Genomic DNA, 20,130 nt, shown 5'->3' with positions numbered 1-20,130 from the left:
TACGCCTAACGTACTTCCGCCTGTGAAGGCCACAGAGACTGGCAGTGGAGCGGCCTAGAGAGGCCTCTGTCAGGCTGGAGGGGGTCAGGAGGCGGAAGCGGCCCGGAGAGGCAAGATGGCCACTGCTGGGGGTGGCGGAGGAGCCGCCTCCGGGGGCCGGCGAGCCTGCCTCCTCCTTTGCTTCGTTCCTCTGCTGGCAGGTGAGCCCTCCCCACCCCCCAGAGCCTCGAGGTCCTCTTTGCAAGAACTTCTATTACTCCGAAACCGCCCGGGCGCCCTTGTCTGCTCTTGGGTCCTCTGTCCCGCCGACTCCTAAACCCCCCCTACTCTGCGTTCCCCCGACACAAGTTCCGCGCTCCTCCAGGATTTAAAGCCCCCATCCCGGCCGCCGGGAGCTCTCCCAGCGTCCCGCCCCCAGCCCGGAGGGGCTGCAGTCTGTGGCCACCGCCTTCTACGTGGGCTTCTCAGAGGCACATGGCGTCTCGCCTCTTGTTGATTTCGGGGATTAGGCTCGTTCCCATCCCTGTACCTCAGTTTCCCCTCTCTACCAAGTAGATTGAGACAGACTCCTGCACCCCTTGGCTATTCAGAACTACGAGGCAGTGCTTCCAGTAGCCTGAAGCTTTGGGGCGGGCGGGGTGGGGCTGCAGCAGGTGTTTGCTGACCGAGATTTGCTTTTTCGTGTGCATCTTATGGGGTGCTCTCCTCCCTCCCTTCACCAGCCCCCATGTTGGTAGCTCTTGTCCTTCAGGATCGCGAGGGAAGGAGAAACCTTTCCACTCTCCCTCCCACGACTGTATTGGGTGTAGTTGTAAGAGTTCAGTGTGTAGATCGGGTTTCCTCCATGTCTACCTCCTCTCTCGCGAATACAGAGAAAGACTCGTGCTCTTTTTAAAATTAATCAGTAATCCACACATAGGGCTTCCTTTGACCACATTTTCTCTTATCTTGGAACTGGTAGGATTGCCCTACCGTGGTTTGTAATAATATTTTTGAGTTTCTCTAGTGGTTTTTGGGGGGAGGGGTGGGAGGAGCACGCACCTTCCTATGCCCTAATGGAAATGTCGAAGGAGTATATAATATGCATTATGTTCATTTTACAGAGTTGATAAAACAGCCCAGAGTAGCTGAGTGATTTGGTTAATGTAAGGAGATAGACGGGTTGAGGACGCTGCTAAAACTAGAACTTCAGTTTCCCAACCCAGGATTTTTGCCACTGACATATGGTGGCCTCTTGACGCCTCCTTGCTGAGAAGATGAAAGAGGGAACTGTGCCCCCCCCCCCCTTTTTTTAAAACTTCTTTCTTCCACCTGTTGCTTTCCCTTCAGGTTTGTGCCAAGCAAATTCAGTGGAGAGGAAGATCTACATCCCCTTGAACAGAACAGCTCCCTGTGTCCGCCTGCTCAATGCCACTCACCAGATTGGCTGCCAGTGTAAGTTGGAAATTCATGCTTTAGTGTTCCCAGTATTCCAGAGCCTGTATGAGGTACACTGCATGTTGATTGCAGGTAGCGGGGAAACAGAAGTCAGAACAGGGAAAAAGGGAAACCAGTGATATCATATCAGACTGTTACATTGATCTTTTCAAAAAGTAAATTTACTGAAACATTTTTTTGTTTGGTTGGTTTTTTGGAGGCAGTTGGGGTTAAGTGACTTGCTGAAGGTCAGATTTGAACCCAGATCCTTCTGACTCCATACATCTTGTTTTGACCCAGCAACTCCTTCCCAACAGACAGCTAAATAAAACCCTCTACAAAGTACATCCCCCCCCCAGGTTATTGATTTTTTTTAAAAAATGGAGAGAACTGTCTTAACTTTGTGTAGTATGGATGATCACTGTTTTCGACCAGTCTTTTGTTACCTCTCTAAACTGATATTAATGACATTGTTTTCACTGTATATAAACAGATAATCTATATCTACATGTTGATATCTTTTTTGTCCTTCTATATCTGTATATTGATATCTACTTTTCTTTTACTTCCGATTTACTTCATATAAGTCTTCCCACATTTCTCTGAATAATTCTTCATATTTGTCGTTCTTTAAGGCTCAGTAACATTAAATTCATATATAATTTATTCACCTACTTCTGTGGTTGTTGGGCATATATTTTGTTTCTAGCTTTCTGTTACTACAAATGATTTTGTGAATTAAAATATATATATGTATGTATGTGTGTGTATGTGTGTATATATATATATATATATATATATATACACACACACACACACACACACACACAGGTCTTTTCTTGCTGTCAGTAAGCTCCTTGAGAGATAAGCCCAACTAAAGCTCTGAGTCAAAGGGAATAAACAATTCAATAACTTCTTATGTAGTTCTAAACTTTTCTAGAATGGTTGAACCAAGCTGTAACTCTACTATCAGTGAATTATCATGCCTTTCTTCCTATAACTCTTCCAGTGATGAGTTTTCTCCTCTTTTAACATCCTTGCCACTTGGTGCTTGTGAGGTAGTGCTTAAGGATTATCCTAATTTCCCTTTGTTTCTGATTATCAGTGACCTTGTACATTTCTGAGTGGTGATAAGTAGCTTGTATTTCTTCTTTTGAAAACAGTTGGTGTCTGCCGTGTACAAGTGTGGTCCAATAGAAAGAGCACTGGCTCAGAGTAGAAGACCTGGGTTCAGATCCCATCTCTGATGTTTGCTCCGTTTTTGATTTTGAACAAGTCACTTAACCTGCCCGAGTCTCAATTTCCTCATTTGTAAAATGAGTTGGGACAAAAATGGAAGCTTCTTCATTACAGTTACGTTCTTGCTTGCTTATATTTATGTTTCAGGTCTTACAAAGTACCTGGCACATAGTTAGCACTTAAAAAATGCTCTATCTAGATGGTCTCTGAATTTCCTTTCAGGTCTAGATCTGTGATCTTTTGACTGCTTGTCTGTTGTACAGTGATAGTCTTATAGTCTGAGGTGGTCTTCTGAGAAGCAGTGAGTTCTTTGAAAAGAAAGAATTTCTGAGAATGCTAATTAATTGTCATTCATGGGAGTAACATTCAGAGAAGATGAGGTCAATTATGAAGTGGCGCTAAGAAGCTCCATTTAAAAGAACATGACAAAGGAGAGAATGGGGTGATTGACTCCCCATGGTTGGTGGTCCATAATTTGATTCTTACGCCATTAGCAGTACCTGTGCCTGCACATCACATTTCCTCTTGAAATAGGAAGTTAGACTTTTAATGGTGGGTTCTAGAACAGAAAGTCTAGTAGGAACTCTTTCTGATATACTGTGTGATCTTGAACAAATTATTTCACTTCTCTGAGACTTGGGTTCTATTCTTTCCATAAAAAATGAAGGAAATGTTCCTTCTTTCTTTATTTTCTTTCTTTCAGTGGAGGATCTGAGGTTCAGTGAGAGTATTACTTTAAACTCATAAATGTAAGCTTAGTGTTTGTAGATTATAGTTGAATAAGTATTTTGGTTTCAGCAGCTTTTTGCTGTGGAAGAAAGCATCTGGGACAGTTAGGATACCATGTCACTGGTTGATGAAGGGAACTGTTCAAATGGGCAGAATTCTTCTGAGAGGCCTGAATTAGTAGTGTGTTGTCTCCCCATTGTCAGCCTGCCCTGTCTTTAGTCAACTAGTAGATGTTTTGTTGCATAACTGCAATAGCTAGTTCCTGGGCGGGTTGGCTAGTCCCAAACAGCCCCTTAAGTTATAGGATTATTGCTGAAAATAATCTTTAAGCTAGATCCAACATGGAGTTGAGGGATGGTGGATCTGTTATAGTTTCTAACCACAGTTTTAGTTCCAATCCTAAGTATAGAGTCTTGAACCCCACTCTCCTGGAGCCAGGTCCTGACAGTGCTAGTCCGTTAAACCTATTTTGGCAGTGACTCATCCATCATGCTGCCTATGTTTGTTACAGCCTCATAGAAAGCATGGTCTTATAAACAAAGCTGAGTGCTGGAAGGAGGAGGAGTAAGACTCGGGCTATGTCCTCATTAAAACCTGTTTCCTTTTCAGTCAGGCTAGGTCAAAGTCTCCGTCTTCAAGTTCAGCCACCTCTGAACGAGGCTATACCCTTTCTAATTGGGGTTGCTAACGTGATAATCCTCTGGGGTGATAGTGAGACACAGTATTGGTTTACTGATAACAATATCCTATGTTTATTGGACTCCTTTCCCTAGGGAGCTCACAGGTTTGTTGTACAGGTTTCTTTTTCATACAGTCTGTCTCTACATGGAGAGATGGTTAGGGAGCAGTTCAGCTGATTGCCATTTTTGTCCAGAGAGGTTAAGCAACTTGTTTAAGGTCATACAATGAACCAGGGATGCTCCCCAGACTAGAATCTAGGTTTCCCACCATTTTTCTTTTCTCCAGGTCTCATCAAAGTGGAAGTTAGAGAGGTCTACAGGTCAAACTCAACTAGATAGCTTACATATTGACTTAGAAAACAACAAATTAACATTATCTGTGTTGTATTGTATTTTTATTTATTTTGTTAAACATGTCCCGTACGTTTAAACCTGTTCTGCAGCACGCCCTGGTTTTGCAGGCCAAATGGGGCCCAAGTTTGACTTCTCTCGTCTATAGTGTTCTTCAAATTTTTGTAAAAGTTGTTTCAAACTCGGAGTTTTTTCCAAGTGTTTGTCACTTTTGCCCATTATTTACCAAGCAATGCCTTTCCTCTATGTCCAGCTGTTCTTTTTTCAGGGTCCTCAACTTAGGTTCCACGAGAGAGAAGCTAGCAATGTATGAAGCTGCATGAGAACTTGGTTTTGTCCTGTGTGGTTCTGTTTCCTTATAAATGTGAGAGTTTCAGTGCATGCTGGCCTAGTGAAATAGGATCAATAGAATAAATTCCAGGGTCTTTACTTTGTTCCATCTGTTTGCTGCAGCTTCCATTAGTGGGGACACAGGAGTGATCCACGTAGTGGAAGAGGAGGACGACCTGAAGTGGGTCCTAACTGATGGCCCTAACCCACCCTACATGGTCCTGCTGGAAGGCAAACTTTTTACCAGGTGAGGTCTGGGTGTGTATGCCTGGAAAAGGTGAGCAACTAGAGGAGAATAGGAGCCTCTTCCCAGCTTCAAAAGATGGGCCCTACCCTTGACTTTCCTTATATTGGCTCCTTTTGGAAAATGATACAGATTTAAAGAGAATATTTTCAATGATCCTGAAACTAGATCTATCATCTGGCTAGGTACTGTTTAGGTAGAGGGATAGCAGCCGGCATTATCTGGAGTCTGGAGAAGCTGGGATTAGGGTTAGAGTCAGGAATCCTACAATAGAGCTGAATGAGGATACTCTACAGTCAGATATTTTTCCCTTCCTGTGGGGAGAGAAGCAAGGGTGTTGGATTGCCTGACACTTTTTTCTTTCCTCCTCCCTAATTCCAGTATTTCTTCTTGTTCTAGGAAGCTAATGGAGAAGCTGAAGGGGACCCAGCGAATCTCTGGTCTTGCTGTGGCTCTTGCCAAACCCAGCCCTGTAGATGGTTTCTCTCCCAGCGTTGAATGCCCTAATGATGGGTTTGGTAAGAGCCCCAAAGAGCCAGGAACTATCACCCGTGGCTTATTGTTTGAGTGCCATTAACGAGGTCAATTGTTGCCCCCAAGAGGATCATTAAAGTGAACGCATGTAAATGTCTGTGTGTTATATATGATTATGGCCTATTTTGACAAATGCGGTACACTAGATTTGTCTGTGTGTGTTCACCTAAATGACTGACTAGCTACTCTGTAGAAGCCAGTGTTGCTTCATCTTCAACCTTCCATCCCATTCCCAAGACACACAGATTTCAAGCTGGATAGCTTGGGTCTGCCTGGTATCACAGTTCCTCTATGCCTATTCCCATGAACACTAGACTTTCAGGATCCATTCATGTTGTATCACATGTCACACACACCCCCGTAATGGGTTCCTCTTCCTTCCAGGTATCTACTCTAACTCTTATGGGTCAGAATATGCCCACTGCAAACAGCTGAAGTGGAACCCAGAAGGCAATGGATTAGCCTATGAAGATTTTGACTTCCCCATCTTTCTGCTAGAAGATGAGAATGAAACGCAGGTTATCAAGCAGGTACCAATGTGTCCTGTCTCTTTTCCTGTCCCTTCTCCCTTCCCCTCTTGCATTTTGGGTTGACCTAAGAATGGAATATACAGAGAACATAAATGTTCTTCCATTTGTGGGTGACTGTGTCTTATATAAACTTACTTGTCTTCATGCCTAGCACAATCCTTTGCACACTATGGATGCTCAGTAAATGTATGTTGAATTTTTGAATCTTCTGTGCTATTGAATGCTCCCACAGAGACCCTAAAAGTGTATGCTCATTTTTCTGACTTCTTCTGCTCCAGATGATCCCTGCTGTCTTCTTAATGTTGGACAGGAGTTGGGGGCAGATTCCTAGGTATAAAAAACTCAATGGGAAGTAGTAAAGGAGGGGTCTCTGAGCTAAGCTGAGAAAACTGAAGTGGAAGGATTTCTGTCATGTGAGTCCAGTGAGATCAAACCGATAGCCTCTGGCACCTGGCAGCAATGATGACAAGGCTTCCTGGCCCAGGCTAGCGTCTCAGCATGTGCCCACTGTGCATGCTACAGCTCGTGGGAAGCTCTCGATCTCCTTTGGTCATTAGCTCTTCTGTACATAGATCTGAGAGGTAATTTCTTGCTGAGATGTTTGGCTTTAGCAAACCCTGGGATACCATTCTTTGCTTCTGTATATTGTTGTTCCGAAAGCAGACCCCAAAATGTGCTCTGCTGCACTGACCAGCTTATCTCCTCACCGGTACCAAATCATGTGAATGATGACTGCTCTGTAGTATGTAGTGTGAGATCAAGCCGGTGGGTGGCCAAGGGGACAGAAGGCCCAGAGTCACGAGGACCCTTAGGACCTGGGTGACCCTGGGCAGATGATATCGCCCTGACAGATGGCTAAACCAGGTTGAGGGCAACTGATAGGCCTCAAACCCAAAGGCTTGTCAGTGAGGTAGGGGGATGTCTATCCCAACCATGTGAAAACTTTCCCTGGCGGAATGGGTGGATGAGAACAGTTTGTTCCAGTGGCCTTGAAGGTTGCTGAAGCTAGTGCTGTGGAGCGCTTACAGATTGGTCAAACATTGAAGACACCAAGGTCCTCCACTGCATCCTGGGCCATCACAGCTGTCTTGACTTTTGTCTTGCCGCTGAATTTTGGTGATTCTGGAGGAGAGAATGAGGCCGATGACTTTGTGCAAGTCTGCCTTCCTTAAATCCAATCCATGTACAAGTCAAGATATTGCCCAGTGAGTCATTGGTCCTCTTTGAAAACAAAGGACAAACAGCATCTTGGAGACCTTTTTCTAAACAGTACTTTTCATGTGAGACAGAGGAGGAGATCTCTGGAACAGCTAACGAGCTCTGACCCTTTATTGCAATGATTCTCTTTCCTCCAGTGCTATTGGGACCACAACCGGGGGGTGAATGGATCTGCCCCAGCCTACCCACTGTGTGCAATGCAGCTTTTCTCACACATGCATGCCGTCACCAGCACAGTCACCTGCATGCGACGTAGTGCTATCCAGAGCACATTCAGCATCAACCCAGGTGGGTCTGGGGCCCAGGGGCAGGACTGGGGTTACTCAGAGCAGATGGCACTGGGCATACAGGAGTGGTTGAAAAGATAATAACTGTAGCTGGTAAAAGCATCACTGGAAGACTTTACTCAGATAGTAAAATGGTACAGAGCCCAGCAGCTCTGACCAATATCAGTATCAATATCAGATGTAATCAATATCAGTAATTCCAAAACTCCTTTGCATGTTTTATACTTATGATGGTGGTAAGAAAGTAGGGGGTGGAGTGTAGCAGAGAAAAAGACATGGAAGAGATGGAAGATCTGGTCAAAGGAGCCTTCCCTGTTTCCTTTGTGCCCCACCTCCCCATCCCAGATAATCTCTGTCCCCTCCAGAAGTTGTCTGTGACCCCCTGGCTGACTACAATGTGTGGAACACACTGAACCCTTTGAATGCATCTGGGAAGTTAGAACCTGGAGACAAGGTGATCATCGCCGCCACCAGGGTAGGTGCTGGTCTAGAAGCCATTGTGAGTGGGGAGGGTAAGCTCTATCCGTTGGAGTAAAAGATGGAGTTGCTTGGCATGGTGCAGACTTTCTTCAAGAATATCAGGTCTTACTAGCACAAGGGAGTTCCACTAGGGACCTAGGTGAGGTAGATCATTCAAGAGAGGCAGTACGCTGCTCAGAGCATGGAGCCATTCAGTAGAACTATTGGTTTTATTCTTGGCGCAAAGGATATGTGTCCTCTTGAGTAGAGGACAGGGCTCATGGGCCCCGAATGGGGGTTTTCAGAGTTTGGGGAAGGTGTGCTGTTAACAGCTTTTCTTCTCTCTTCTTTACGCTCTGTCTAGTTGGACAGCCGCTCATTCTTCTGGAATGTGGCTCCTGGGGCTGAGAGTGCTGTTGGTTCCTTCATCACCCAGCTGGCTGTGGCTGAAGCTCTGCAGAAAGCACCAGATGTGGCATCTCTGCCCCGGAATGTTATGTTTGTCTTCTTCCAAGGGGTGAGGGCTCTGACTGGTAGAATAGTTCGTGTTCTAAGACTCTTGGGTTTTGGACTGGTGAGGGGGTAAGAGCCCTGCACCTGTATTCGGATGTCAGTCATCCCGCAATTGCTGAGGCCTAAAGCAGTTCGTGACTACTTGTGTTAGTCCCTTCTAGAGTTGGTGTGTGCCCACCCACAGGTCAGATCAGCTCGGGAGCCCCTTGGGAACTTGGTGCACTCTTTTTGTATTTGAATGGCTTCATCTCTTCTTTACCTTGCCTCTGCCCCTCTTCCCTGACCCTCTTCCCCAACCTTCCAGCCCTACTGTTAGGTGGTTTGGGACTTTGCATTGGGAGTCCTTGCTGAATTTTGCAAGTTGGAGGTTAGGGTATTGCTCCCCATCTCTCCCCATCAGTTTCTTTGCTGGCTCCTCCTCCTTACTGGCCCTAAGGTTGCTTTCACTGCTGGTGCTTTAGCCTGGCTCTGGAGTGTGCTGGCAGCAAAATCTGGAGCAGAGGTAACAAGGAGAATGGGGGAGAAGAAGCAGGCACTTCCCGGCTCCTAAGGGCTCCCTTGTGTCTGCCTCATGGCTGCCTTCCCTTCACTGGGCTTCCTCTTGTTCTAGGTCTTGCCTGGGACCCATCCCAGTGAGGGCCCCACTTCCCCCGACAGGGCTGATGCGGGAGCAGCTGAGCCCGTGGCTTGAGGAGCAAACTGGGGCTGTGACCATTTGTCCTCCCTGTGGCTGCCCTGTCTCATCCCCTTCTACCTCTACCCCACAGGAGACTTTTGATTACATTGGTAGCTCACGGATGGTGTTTGACATGGAAAAGGGCAAGTTTCCTGTCCAGCTGGAGAACATACACTCATTTGTGGAACTTGGACAGGTGTGTTGCCTTTCTCACCCATTCCTGTTCTTCTCTTTGCTTGATATGCTCTTCCACCTCCTGTCTCCCTCAAGAATTGTCTCTTCCCTGTGTTCCTTTATTTCTTGAATTCTTCTTCAGGTCTCATAACCTGGCTCCCATCTCTTCTCCCCTGGACAGAGGTCCTGAACTAGGAGGACTCAGTTGTGCTACTCACTGCTATTCTTTGCCCATAGGTAGCCTTGAAGAATTCTTCAGACTTGTGGATGCATACAGACCCCATGTCTCAGAGAGATGAATCCATTTCTACCGAGGTAACCTCATCTTCCATTCCATGCTGACACAGCTTAAGGTGCAACAGCCACCTACCCCCAGAGCCATAGGTTGAGAAGATGATGACTACCATCTTCTTCATGAAGCCTTTCCTGATCTCCCCCAGTTGCTGGTGCCCTCCCTCCCAAACTATCTTGTCTTTAACTCCTTTGTATATATATATTTTTTACTTAACATTTATGCTATATGTATGTATATATGTATTTTTGTCTCCTCTTACCATATAAGCTTCCTGTGATTAGAGTTTATTTCATTCATTGTATTTCTATCCTAGCACAATGCCTGGCACACAATAGAGGCTTACCTGCTAATGTCAGCCTTTGGGGAGACTAGTTAATGTGTTTACATAGTATGGGGCTACCTGGGAGAAGAGGACGGAGCTGCCTGCCTGCCCGCCTGCCTTTGTGACGAGCTGTTCATTTCATTCTCTTATTATTGTCTCAAGTGTCCAACCCAGAAAACTCCCTTTTCTCAAACTTGGAGCAAGGCTAGGTGTAGGCTATTTATCCTGCTTGGAATTGCCTCCCTATTCCTCTCAGTTTATGTGAGTCTTAGCTTTCCTTCAGATTCCATTGCTTTGGGATTTTTCATGACTGACCCAGTTGTTGGCCAGACCTTCTTTGGAATTCCTACTTATTGCCTTTGCTTCTCATTTGTCATTCAGCACATGCTTCCTTGTGTTTAAATTTTTATGTTTGTGTCCTGTTTTCCAGACTAATAATTAGGCCTTTCAGGGTGAGGATTGAGTCTTTGGGTTCCCGGGAATTAGTGTAGTACTTAAATACTTAAACAAGTGCTCAAAAAATGATGATGATGATGGTGGTGATGAAGATGATGATGATAAGGGTGGGGGAGGGGGAAACCCTGGACTAGAAGCAAATATGCTTGGGTTTCATTCTTGGCTCTCTGCCTCTGGCTCAGAAACTTTTATTCTTCTTTCTGCATCTCAGTTTCCTTCCCTGTAAAATGGAAAGAAACTCAGAGTGCCTTGGCCCCAGGAGGCTAGTGGAGTTCAGCTCTAGAATGTCCCTGACTGAACCTACCATCAGGTCTGGGCAGATTGACTATTGCAGCAAGGTTCAGGCTGTCCAAGCCTATGCCATGTGGACAGTTAAAGAAATTTTCAGGAGGTCCTGCTTTTCCTTTCTCTCTCTTCCTGCTCAGGTATGGGTTAGACTAGATGGCTTCAGAAATCTTTTCCATTGCTCAGATTCCATGATTCCTACCAACCTGTCTCTCCCCCCTTCTCTCCTTCCTCTTACTTCCCACTCTCCAGGTCCAGAATCTCCTGACCATACTGAAGAATAGCAGCACTGGTGTCCCTAATGTGACAATGAAGGAGGCGAACCCACAAAATTCTCTTCCGCCATCCTCCTTTCAGAGGTTTCTCCGTAGCCAAAACATCTCTGGTGTTGTGCTTACTGACCACCCTTTCTCCTTTTATAACAGGTAACCAGTGCCCCCTTGCCCTGTTCTCCACATACCTCAGAAAAGTGCTCTGAACGCAGGGGCCCAACAAAGAGGGAAGAGAATTTGGCCCTCTTTGTGCTTGAGAGAAATTACATGCTGTTCTTTGATGTGGCCCTCTAAAAACCCCATGTTTAATTAGGTTGACTCAGGATCCCCAGCAGATGAGTTGCAAAATTCTCCTTTCAGGCACTTTCCTCTAGTAATCATGCTAACCCTCCTGGTCTTCTTTAGCTGCATATTCCTGCTCCATAAGGCATTATTTCAACCAGGCTCTCTAAAGATCTGTGTTCCCTAAGCCCACCGGTAGAGGGCAGCAGCCCAAGCAGGAGCACAGTGGAGTGATATGGGGGAGAGGGACAGTAATTGGGGGCAGTCTTGAGTGGTGCTGTGGTTGGGAAAGAGTCCCTCACAACTGAGTGGGAAGCAGGGGTAGTTGCCATGACCAGGGAACTTTATTTGGCTTCCTCACAGCACTCCCTTGCTCCCCATTAATAATAATAATGATGATAATGCGTTATCCACTGCAACACCTGGCTGCAAATGGAGCTACCACTTGCTAGGCATGAAGCCTATGGAGATAGACTTTTTCTCTAAACTTTGAATCTCTCCCTAAACTCTGTACAACAGGTCAAATTGAGTCTTGAGGCAAAGGGAAGTAAGTTGGGCCCAGAGCCCTGTAAGATGGAGAGCCCAGCCTAGCCAGGAGTCCTTTATCCACTTACTCAGGGTCAGGGTTGGTAAAGAATGAATTTCCTTCCTCACTTCCGTGACCCCTGTTCACTCTTGGGAGCTTATCTGGATTGACACATATTTTGAGTGTGTTTGTCAAGCAAATTTAATTCTGTGGATAGACTAGGGCTTTTACTAATGGTGAAGGCGAGAGGCCCCTCACATACTAGAAGTTCATATGATTATAACTACATGCTCCTATAGCATTGTAATAATTCTAGATTCCTCAGGTTGGCAGGGGTCTTGTCCATCTTCCAAACTGTGCCTTTGTTTTCCCATTCCCAAATCTTCCAGCTGTCACTGTCAGGAAATCCTTTCTGTTTCACTAAAACTCCTTTTGCTGTGCTATTAGCCTATTATCTCTTCTCCCTCTGTTCAGCAGACTATCCTTGTTTGTCAGTATATCTCCCCCCAGGGGAACGAAAAGTGAAATATCGAGCCTTAGAGTCAAGGGGGAGTTGCGGAACAAGGGCTTGGCTTTGTCCAAAGGCTACCCAAATTCAGACTGCCCCTTCCTAACAGCTATTACCAGAGCATCTATGACACTGCAGAAAACATTGGTCTGAAGTATCCTGCAACCCTGACTCCTGATGAAGCCATGGACTTTGTGACTGACATAGCCAAGGTAACTCAGCTCCAAGGTGGGCATGTCAGATGACATTTTGGTGAGCATTGAGAACCTGATATGTCTGTAGATAAGGGGAGGAAGAGCTCCACTGCTGGAATAAGCCTGTTGGTCATAGTGGGAGAGAATACAGAGGTTTAGGTTGAAGGTGGGTTAAGATTTCAGTGCTTGGGGTATGGGTAGGGAAGGGAAGAGAGAAAACGTAAGTTTTGCTTGAGATGGGTCATTCCATTTCTCTTCTCATCCTCCCCTAGTCCTTGGCATCTGTGGCCACAGTGCTGGGACGTGCACTATACCAGCTAGCAGGGGGAACCAACCACACCGCTGTTGAGGCCGATCCAATAACGGTAAGAGCAGATGGGGCTCTAGTCCTGGCAAGGTCCCAGGGCTCTCCTACCCCTCCCTTCTGTCTCTGTGTGTTTACACAGCAGGCTGCCCCCTGTCCCTCACCACCCCCTGCATGTCCCCCCAGAGTCTCTGGATTCAGATGGTCTGGCTTCTGCCAGTGAGGACTCATGACACATTTACTTAGGGAACATCCATAAAAATCTCACTCCCATTTCTTATGTGCCAGCCAGATACAGCCTTCTTAGTTCTAGAATCCATCTGACCAGGCTTCTTCCTGTCCTCATTTCTGTGGACTCAGTGATAGGTTTTCTGATTTTCCGCTTCCTTGCCCACACTCATCTCTGGAATTTAGCTGACAGGACCCTCTCTCTTCCTTAATCCTAGGTCTCTCGCTTGCTCTATGGGTTCCTGGTTAAAGCCAACAACTCATGGTTCCAGTCAGTTATCAGGCAGGACCTGAAGGTCTTCTTGGGTAAGCGGTGGAGGCAAGGATGAGATTTTTGAGCAAAGAAAGCAGAGATAGGGAGGTGGGGTTAATTTAATTGCTTTAGTCTTGACTCCATTTTTCTTCCCTTTCTACTGTTGTTTTCCTTTGCTCTTCCCCAACCCTTTCTTTCTCCTGTCTGTTCATTTGAATTTTTTCTGGCCTGTATCCATTCTTACCTCTTCCTTATATCCCCACCCAAACCTTCCCTTCCCTGGTTCTTACCCTCCCAATCAGGAGATGGGCCCCTTCAGCATTATATTGCTGTCTCCAGCCCCGTCAACACCACCTATGTGGTGCAGTATGTGCTGGCAAACTTGACTGGCACTGTGGTCAATCTTACCCGGGAGCAGTGCCAAGACCCAAAGAAGGCCCAAGATGCAAACAAGGATGTGAGTGGAAATGGGGGTAGAGGGATGCTATGAAGGCCTTTCTCTTGTCAGAGATGGACCTCTACTTCCAGTACAGGACCAAGGGGATTGAATTTGGGTTGTCAGAGGGAATGATATAGACATCAAACAACTCCCAAATTGGATTGGAGTGGTGGTTTGGGGGCGGGGGCGGCGGTAGCATGGGGATATCTAGGGTATTGGCCATTCAGAGGGGAAAGTTTGATGCGAGGGTCAAAGGGCATGAGGCATTCATGTGTGGAATCTTGTTCTGTATGTAGCTGTATGAATACGCATGGGTACAAGGCCCTGAGGACCCCAGTGGGACAGGCAGGCTCCCCCAGTGTGTGCGCTCCACAGCACGACTGGCCAAGGCTGTGTCTCCTGCCTTTGAGCTGCAGCAGTGGGGATCCTCTGAATACTCCACCTGGACAGAAAGCCGCTGGAAAGACATCCGTGCCCGCATTTTTCTTGTAGCTAGCAAAGAACTTGAGGTAAGAACCTGAGGTCTTGGGCTGGGGATTCAGGAATACAAGAGGGTCGGGGCAGGTAGGAGGAGAGAGATGAGTCGTCAGTTTCCTTTTGGGAGGCAGAGTACCAATGTGGAGGATAATGGGTTGCCTGCCTCCTTAACAGTGGTTAGGGTCACTGTTTCTTCTTCCATCTCTATCCGTGGCCCCCTTGTCCATTTGGGAAAGAATTTTCATTCTCATGCATACACCAGTTTGCCTCCATAGTGAGACTCTCTAGAGATAATGCTGGTGAACCTTGGAGTCTGAGACATCTTTGTCCTGAAAGATTGACAGAGTGGATTGTGATGTGGAAAGAACACTGGGCCTGGAGCCAGAGGACTTGGGCTGAAGTCTCTGATTTATCACTCATTCCTGTGACCTTGGACAGATCACTGTATATCTCGGCCCCAGTTCTCTCCTCTGGAAAATGAGAAAATTGGACTAGGATGTCTCTGAGCTGGGAGTTCATAACTGTTTTTCTGTCGTGGTCCCCTTGGGGCAGTGTGGTGAAGCCCAGAATAATGTTTTTAAATGTATGACATACATAGGATTACAAAGGAAACCAATTATATTGAAATACGTTATTAAAATATTTTTAAAAAGCAAATTCACAAACCCCAGGTTAAGAACCCTTGCTCTAAACTGAGCCTCCTTCCAGCTCTAAGTCTGTGATCCTGTGATGTCTCATCTCTGGTCCTTGAGATCTGTTAATTATTCAGTATTTGCAAAGTGGCATAAACCGTGTCTCTGCTTCAGTAGGTAATAATCTAGTTGAGATTAGAGTGAAATGCAAGCATGAATCCATCCCATTTTATAAGTACCAGACTGAGGAGGTCACGGATTGTTGGTCATAGAGTGCTTTGAGATTTTGCACCAAGATCAAGCCTCCAGTATTCTAGCTCCCAGCCAGAGCATACTTTCTCATGCTGCACTTAATTCTGATTGTCTCTTCTGTTTCCTTGACCTTCCCCCATATAGTTCGTCACCCTGATTGTGGGCCTCAGCATCCTCTTTGTTTCTCTCATCGTAACCTACTTCATCAATGCCAAAGCTGATATCCTGTTCACCACCCCTCGAGAGCCAGGAGCTGTGTCTTACTAAGGATGGGAGATGAGTCCTTCCCTGCCAGTTCCCAAAATCCTTTCCTGGATGGCTAGTCTCCTTCCAGGGCACAAACCACTAGGTCGACACTGGAAACTCCCCTGACCCCGGTCAGACTGAGTCTGATGGGCAGGAGCGGAACTGTCCTACACAAGAGACAGACAAGCAGACAAATATTACCTCCCTTTTCTTCCTTTTCCTTTTCTCCTCCCCCCCCCCTCCCTCATTCTGGAATTACAAAAGGAGGTTATGGTCTCCTGTAACTTTCCTTTTCTGTTCCCTGTCTTCCCTTCCTTTACTGTCCTCACCCTTCTCCCTTACCCACCACTCCCCTACCAGGAATAAAAGGCGGGGTGGGGTGAAGGGAGGGAATTCTTGCTTTGAATTATGTGGTTCTCTGCTGGGATGGAAGGAAACCTTTGTGGGCTGAGCTTGATGCCCAGTGTACTTCTTCCCAGCCCCTAGATGGCAAATCTGGGGTTGGAGTGCCACAGGGTGGGGGTTCCCTCTTTGACCGGTGATGGTCAATTGTATTTTTTTCTTAAATTGTAATATCTTTTGTTGTGGTTTTGTACATATATAAATAGTCAATTTCATTAAAACAGATTATCCCATGTAGCCTGTACCTTATTCTTTTAGGCCCCATTCTTCAGTGAGGTTGAGGTAATGATTTAAGGAACCTAAGACTTTCCTGACCGTTGGTGACCCCACTGTTTCCTGTTCTCTGGGTCTCTGAAGAGTCCCTAGGAATAGGCCTTTGAGCAAAGAACAGATGGAAAGGATGGAAGTTTGGGAAGAGGGAGGAAATCATGACCTGGTGCCTTGGAAGCTCATGAAAACCCTTGCTTCTTGGTTACCCTGCCTCATTTTCAGCTATGTGGTTGTTTGGCTAATGGAAGGGCAAGATTCTAGAGGCTGCCATTGGACTGAGGTTGGCTCAGGGAGGAAGCTAGATGGCACCATTGTGCACAGAGTACTGGGCCTGGAGTCAGAAACACTCCTCTTCCTGAGTTCAAGTCTGGCCTCAGATACTTATTAACTGAGTGACCCTGGGCAAGTCACTTCATCCTGTTTGGCTTAATCCAATGGAGAAAGAAATGTCGAACTACTATACTATCTCTGCCCAGAAAACCCCGCGGACAACATTGGTGTGCTGTGGTCCACAGGGTCACAAAGAGTGGGACATGACTGAACAACAACAGGGAAGAAGGGAAGGAGAGATCAGGAAGCTTGTCTTTATCCATTCCCACATCACTGGTCAAGTGGGCATCGCTGATATGATGGAGTAAGACGGATATTTACTCACCACAAACCTAAGAACTACTCATTAGCTGTGCCCAAAGCTATTTGTGCTCTCTGATGAGAAAACTCATCACCACCACCTCGTGTCCCTTGGGTGGGAGAGGGTGGGGGAGCATATTTTGGGGGCTGGAAAATACTGGGTATCCTGCTGGTTCTCCCCCACCCCCTCCCCAGCTTTGGTGTGCTGGCGGGAGATGCACACAGCTGCCTCCATCATCTGGGCCAGTTCTGCGCCTCCCTTGGCCAACAGGTCTCCCAGTGGATGGAGCAATAAGCTCCCTCATCCTGCTGGCAGCCTCAGGGAGCAAGGGAGCAGTTGGGTGCCAGCAAAGGGGGTTGGGCCCTCAGCAGAGAGGATAAGCTTCATTCACACCTTGGTGGGAGGGGGCATAGACCCTCAAATGATCTTCTAAAATCTCACCCCTCACTTCCAACCTTCCCAGATCTTTCTCCCAGTCCTACCTCAGATCAAAAGAAAAAAATGAATCTTTTTCATTTTGGTCTTAGTCCTCATACCATCCCCTCTCCCTCCAAAAAAAGCTCTGACTTGTAGGAACTGCAGCTGTCATCTTGTCCAGCTCCTTGGATGGGCAGAATGTGGACCGACTAGGAAAGAGATGGGCAGATACTTGCCAAGAAGGGAAATCACTCACCCTCCCTCAATCCTCTGTTCCACAGCTTGCTAATACCAGTGTCTTCTAACGTCTGATCTCCCTCCTTTCTGGGCTTTACCTTTCCTGACCTGCTGAGGGCAACTCCTTTCTCCACCAAAGGAATGGTGCTGGGTAATTCCATTACCAACCTGAACCCCCAGACAAACTGTGGGCCCATCCACTCCTCAGGTAGTCCCTCTTTCACTCCAGTTTACCGGTCTAGCTCCTAACTTTTCATATCTCTTGCACATCTGGGTAATCTGAAGTCCAGTGACCCTATCCCCAAACTCTAAGGGGAGCTGTTTTCAGTTGGAGAAGCATTATTTCAGTAGCTCCCAACACTGTCTCTCTACCCTACTCCGTGGCTCCATTGATGTGGTGTTTTAGATTCATTGGAACTGGAAGAACTCTTAGAGATAATCCAGCCCTGTTATTTTATAGATGAGTTAACAGGCCCAGAGAGATGAAGTGATTTGTAAAAGTCACAGCATTAAAACCATGACTTTGAGGATCCATATTCACAACGCTCTTTCCAAGGTGTCAGAGCTGCATCTCATATTTAGCATGTGCTAAGTGTCGGATGGATTGCTTTGTTCTGTACCTAACAGAGTCAGGGAAGGCTTCCCAATCACCGCTCACATTTCTATAGTACTTTAAGTTTTACAAAGTGCTTTCCTTACAACAGCCCAGTGAGATGGCTAATTGTCAGCATTACTGTTCCCATTTTATGCATAAGGAAACTTTAAGGCCCTGAAAAGTTGTGAATTCCTTACTGTCGCACAGCTGGTCAAGTGTCCACTGCAGGATTAGAACCCAAATCTCCTAACTCCAGTTCCAACACTTTCTGGCTGCTTTAGAGGAAGCAGCAGGGATTGTTCACTGAAGTAGGTTTAGTAAATGAACCTCTTCCATGTGCATAACTCACACCCTTTATCCTTGAACTGCAAACTTTTCTGGACAGGGAGGAGGGTGTCTCATGTGGCAAAGCTGAGCTGGGGCTTAGATTTCTGCTAAGGCTACCATTGTTCCTGACTCAGCATCAAACTGGGAAAGGGGGAGGAGGAAAACAGAATAGATAGAAGAAACTCGGGTAAGGAATTTTGTTGTAATTGGCCATGGGAGGTGGGATCTTGGAGGTGGAGTGGTCTTGAGAAGCCACTCATGGCCCCTGCTTTCTAGCCAAGGTCAGAAGTGAGACCAACTATGACAGTACCCATCATCTATCTTGTGCTTAGGTCCTTCATCCCTACCCAGTCCCAGCCCTAAATGAAACCCTCCTTAGCTCCAGGATCAGAAATTGCTTCCTTAACTCCCAAGCTGAGTAGTGACAGAACTCCCATACCCATCCTGTGAACTCTAACCCAGTGAGAACCAGGACTATATGATGGTGGTTTGAGGAAGACCCCCCCCCCCCCCCCCCCGCCCCTGCCAAGAGGCTCCCAGAGAAGCAGTTTCATTGAGATGATGCAACTGTAAGTGAGTGTTACCCAGCCCCTGGCTCTGGCTGGAAGGTAAATAGGAGCTCAGGGAGTAAGGGCTGGAGACTCAAGGGCTCTTCAGTCTGCCCCCTAACCTTACCCTATCCTGTCCTTGTTCACTCACTTGGCCAGCTCTGCCAACCTTTGCCCCCCAACCCACTTGGTTCTGATTTCTCCCTTCAAACCCATTTTCCCCAGAATATATCTTGAGTTCAGGATGCAGCAAGTGGTTGTAATTATGAGGCTTGTAGGGCAACAGGAAGCTGTTAGGAGGGGGAGCACTGAGGGAGAAACTGAGGAAGAGAGAGGAGAAATATATGAGGGAAACTGAGGGAGGAATTGAGAGGGGTCAAATTGAAGGAGAAAGGAGAAACTGAAACTGAAGAAGAGCAGGGTAGAGGCGGGAGGAGAGAGTCCATAAGTGCTAGGAGAGAAGGGCCTGGAGGGGAGAGGGGCCAGGCGTGGCCATGAGGGGAGCAGGCACAGAGCTGCTGGTGACAGATGGATGGACACAAAGACGGGGACTGTGGGGAAGACAGATGGATGGGGGAGGGAAGAAGATGGGGGTGGGGTAGGAGTTGTGGGGGGAGGTTGGAGTCCATAATGAGATTGGAGCTGGGCTCCGAGTTAGGGGGAGGGAGGTTAGTGTGTGGGGGGTGTTGCCTGCAGAGACAAAGGCAGCAAGGTGGTGGTGGTGGGGAGGCAGGGCCATGGGTTAGGGAGGGCTTGGGGGCTGAGCAATGAAAAGGGCTAGGGTGGGGGGGGGGGGTACTTCAGGCCCGGCTGGCGGCAGAGGGAGTGACAGATTGTGTGGTTAGTGTGAGTGGAGACCCGCTGTCACCTCTCAGAGACACAGAGATAGAGAGACATGCAGAAAGAGAGGGAGAGAGAAGGATGAGGAGAAGCAGGGAGAGAGAAAGACCGGAAGATGGGCCAAAACAGATAGAGAAACAGAGAGGAGTAGAGACAGAGACAGAGATGGAAAGAGAGCCTAGACCTGCTGTCACCTTCCAGAGACACAACTGCCCTAGGCTCCTCTTGCCTTCTACCCCGATGCCCAGGCTCCTTTGCCTCCCTCCTTCCCTGTCTTGTAAAATAACAGTCTAGCCAGGCAGCTCCTGGGCAGGGTCAGGCAATGTGGAATATCAAGGGTTAACTCCGTCTGCTCTCCCTGCCAGCCGCAGGCCCGGCTGGGTCCCCAGGGCTCCCCACATATGTCACACCCTCTCCTGCCAAACCCAATGCTTCCCAGCTCCTTCAGGCCACCCCCTCCCCCACCCAGCCCAGAGGCCTGGGCTACTGCTCCACCCTACCCTCCCTGCCCC

At 47.2% G+C, this 20,130-nt stretch overlaps 1 protein-coding gene across 2 annotated transcripts; it reads left to right on the top strand.

Moving 5' to 3' along the window:
• Positions 1–24: 24 nt before the first annotated feature.
• Positions 25–15,990, top strand: NCSTN (nicastrin). Of its 2 annotated transcripts, none has more exons than XM_036756200.1 (17): positions 25–200; positions 1,330–1,434; positions 4,869–4,992; positions 5,389–5,507; positions 5,908–6,053; positions 7,409–7,559; positions 7,924–8,033; positions 8,382–8,534; positions 9,298–9,402; positions 9,618–9,695; positions 10,991–11,163; positions 12,436–12,538; positions 12,793–12,885; positions 13,271–13,358; positions 13,608–13,762; positions 14,041–14,253; positions 15,250–15,990. In XM_036756200.1, exons 1-17 carry the CDS (start codon positions 116–118, stop codon positions 15,370–15,372), a joined length of 2,124 nt encoding a protein of 707 aa, XP_036612095.1. In that variant the 5' UTR covers positions 25–115; the 3' UTR covers positions 15,373–15,990. The 2 variants fall into 2 exon arrangements, with proteins under 2 accessions (XP_036612095.1, XP_036612096.1); XM_036756201.1 differs by having other exon boundaries at positions 86–200; positions 7,927–8,033; positions 15,250–15,372.
• Positions 15,991–20,130: the final 4,140 nt, after the last annotated feature.

Source organism: Trichosurus vulpecula, chromosome 4, assembly GCF_011100635.1.
Source record: "Trichosurus vulpecula isolate mTriVul1 chromosome 4, mTriVul1.pri, whole genome shotgun sequence".
In the NCBI taxonomy this organism is placed as follows: domain Eukaryota; kingdom Metazoa; phylum Chordata; class Mammalia; order Diprotodontia; family Phalangeridae; genus Trichosurus; species Trichosurus vulpecula.
This window is presented reverse-complemented; position numbering and strand designations above follow the sequence as displayed.